This window comes from Centruroides sculpturatus, unplaced genomic scaffold (genome assembly GCF_000671375.1).
Source record: "Centruroides sculpturatus isolate CEXI.00-Female unplaced genomic scaffold, Cexi_2.0 scaffold788, whole genome shotgun sequence".
Classification (NCBI taxonomy): domain Eukaryota; kingdom Metazoa; phylum Arthropoda; class Arachnida; order Scorpiones; family Buthidae; genus Centruroides; species Centruroides sculpturatus.
Genome location: NW_019384922.1, coordinates 367,613 through 369,187, shown reverse-complemented (window position 1 = coordinate 369,187; position 1,575 = coordinate 367,613). Strand labels below are relative to the sequence as shown.

At 36.8% G+C, this 1,575-nt stretch overlaps 1 protein-coding gene across 1 annotated transcript; it reads left to right on the top strand.

Annotated features, from left to right (window-relative positions):
• The first annotated feature begins 611 nt into the window (after nt 1–611).
• LOC111631875 lies at nt 612–1,472 on the top strand. The gene has a single exon (XM_023376212.1). It carries the CDS (start codon nt 612–614, stop codon nt 1,470–1,472), a length of 861 nt encoding a protein of 286 aa, XP_023231980.1.
• Nucleotides 1,473–1,575: the final 103 nt, after the last annotated feature.

The following is a 1,575-nucleotide window of genomic DNA, read 5'->3' as shown; positions in this document are numbered from 1 at the left end:
ATACATGGTGTGTCTAAAAAGTTCGGTGAATGTTACGCTATCTTGAAATCAACGCACAGCACAAATTCGAGCATGCAAGCAAACATGCAGGGAGTGTTACGCAGTCGTAACATTCGACAGTCAGATTATCGATAATTGTGTGTTTTAGAACTCGATGTCTTTTTTTGACAGTTTTCCGATACGCGATATTATCTCGGTAGTCTTTGACTATCAATAGTTTTCGTTAAAGTAGAGATGGCAACATCGAGCCTTATTTTTTCATCCGACTGTATTGTGTGTAAGCATATTGGTGTTCTTCGGTAGTTCGCCTGTCTGTTTAACTGTTAAAGTATAAAGATTTATAATAACTAGAAGTAATAAAGGGGGTGCAGTCACGTGATATAACGTCATCGCTCCGCCCAACAAAACAATCGTCCGCCATATTGGTTGCTGATTTCACGTTACCTCGCTTGATCACTATTATGTCAACGTGAAATAAAGGCATTTTACCTGGCTTTGCAGCCGATTTGACAGGTAATGATTTGATAAAATATAAAGAGAAAAGTTATTTNGTCGATGACATCTTGCTTGCATGGGATGGTTCTGCAGAGGATTTAGACAAATTTATTCAAATGCTAGCTTCAATATATCCTTCTATCAATTTTACTGTAGAAGAGGAGCAAAATAATACAATTTCCTTTTTAGATTTAGAAGTGCATAGATCTCTGGAGCTAACTTTTGCGGTACACCATAAAAACAACAGAGGACCAGATATTATCCCTGTAACTGCTTTCCAACCCACAAGCTTCGTCAACTCTGCTATTACTTCGCTTATTTGGAGAGCGCTCCTCATTCCATCCTCCCAGGCATTAATTGATGAAGAATTACAAATCATCAAAAGAGCAATGCACAATGCCGGATATTCTAATTCCAAATATCGATATCTCTACAACCGGGTCATAAATAAATTATTTCCAAAATCTTTCCTCAGCAACAAAGAAAACCTAAAGATAATAAACCCTCCAATACCGTACTTGGGCACCATCTCACTAAAAATAACGCGCATATTCAGAAAGCATGGTTTTATATTGCCTATAACCCCTCAACCGACACTACGAAGAACATTGTGCAACGATAGAGACATTCTCACCTTGAATGAAAAATCGGGGGTTTATATAATTCCATTAAAACATACAACATCAGGGGAGGAAATTATGTATATTGGAGCTACCAGCAGAATGATGCGGTCTCGTATCTTCGAACATCAAGAAGATATTAGAAATAACAGACCAGCTACAGAATTAGCGAAAAAGGTTCTAGACCAAAATTATCTTCCACTTTGGAACAACATTAAATTACTTAAGCATTGCAATGATCGTAGACAAATATTTATATGGGAAAACCTGTACATATCTGCTGTTTTGCCGTGCAACGCGCCGACGTTGGAAATACCACAGCTATGGATAACTTTATTTAAACAATCCAAGTTATAATTTTGTGATCTAATTTTATTCTACCACCATATACGGCACCATCAATCAATATTTATATGATTTGGGGAGTTCAAGTTATTACAGCAAGTTACTTTAAAAAAAA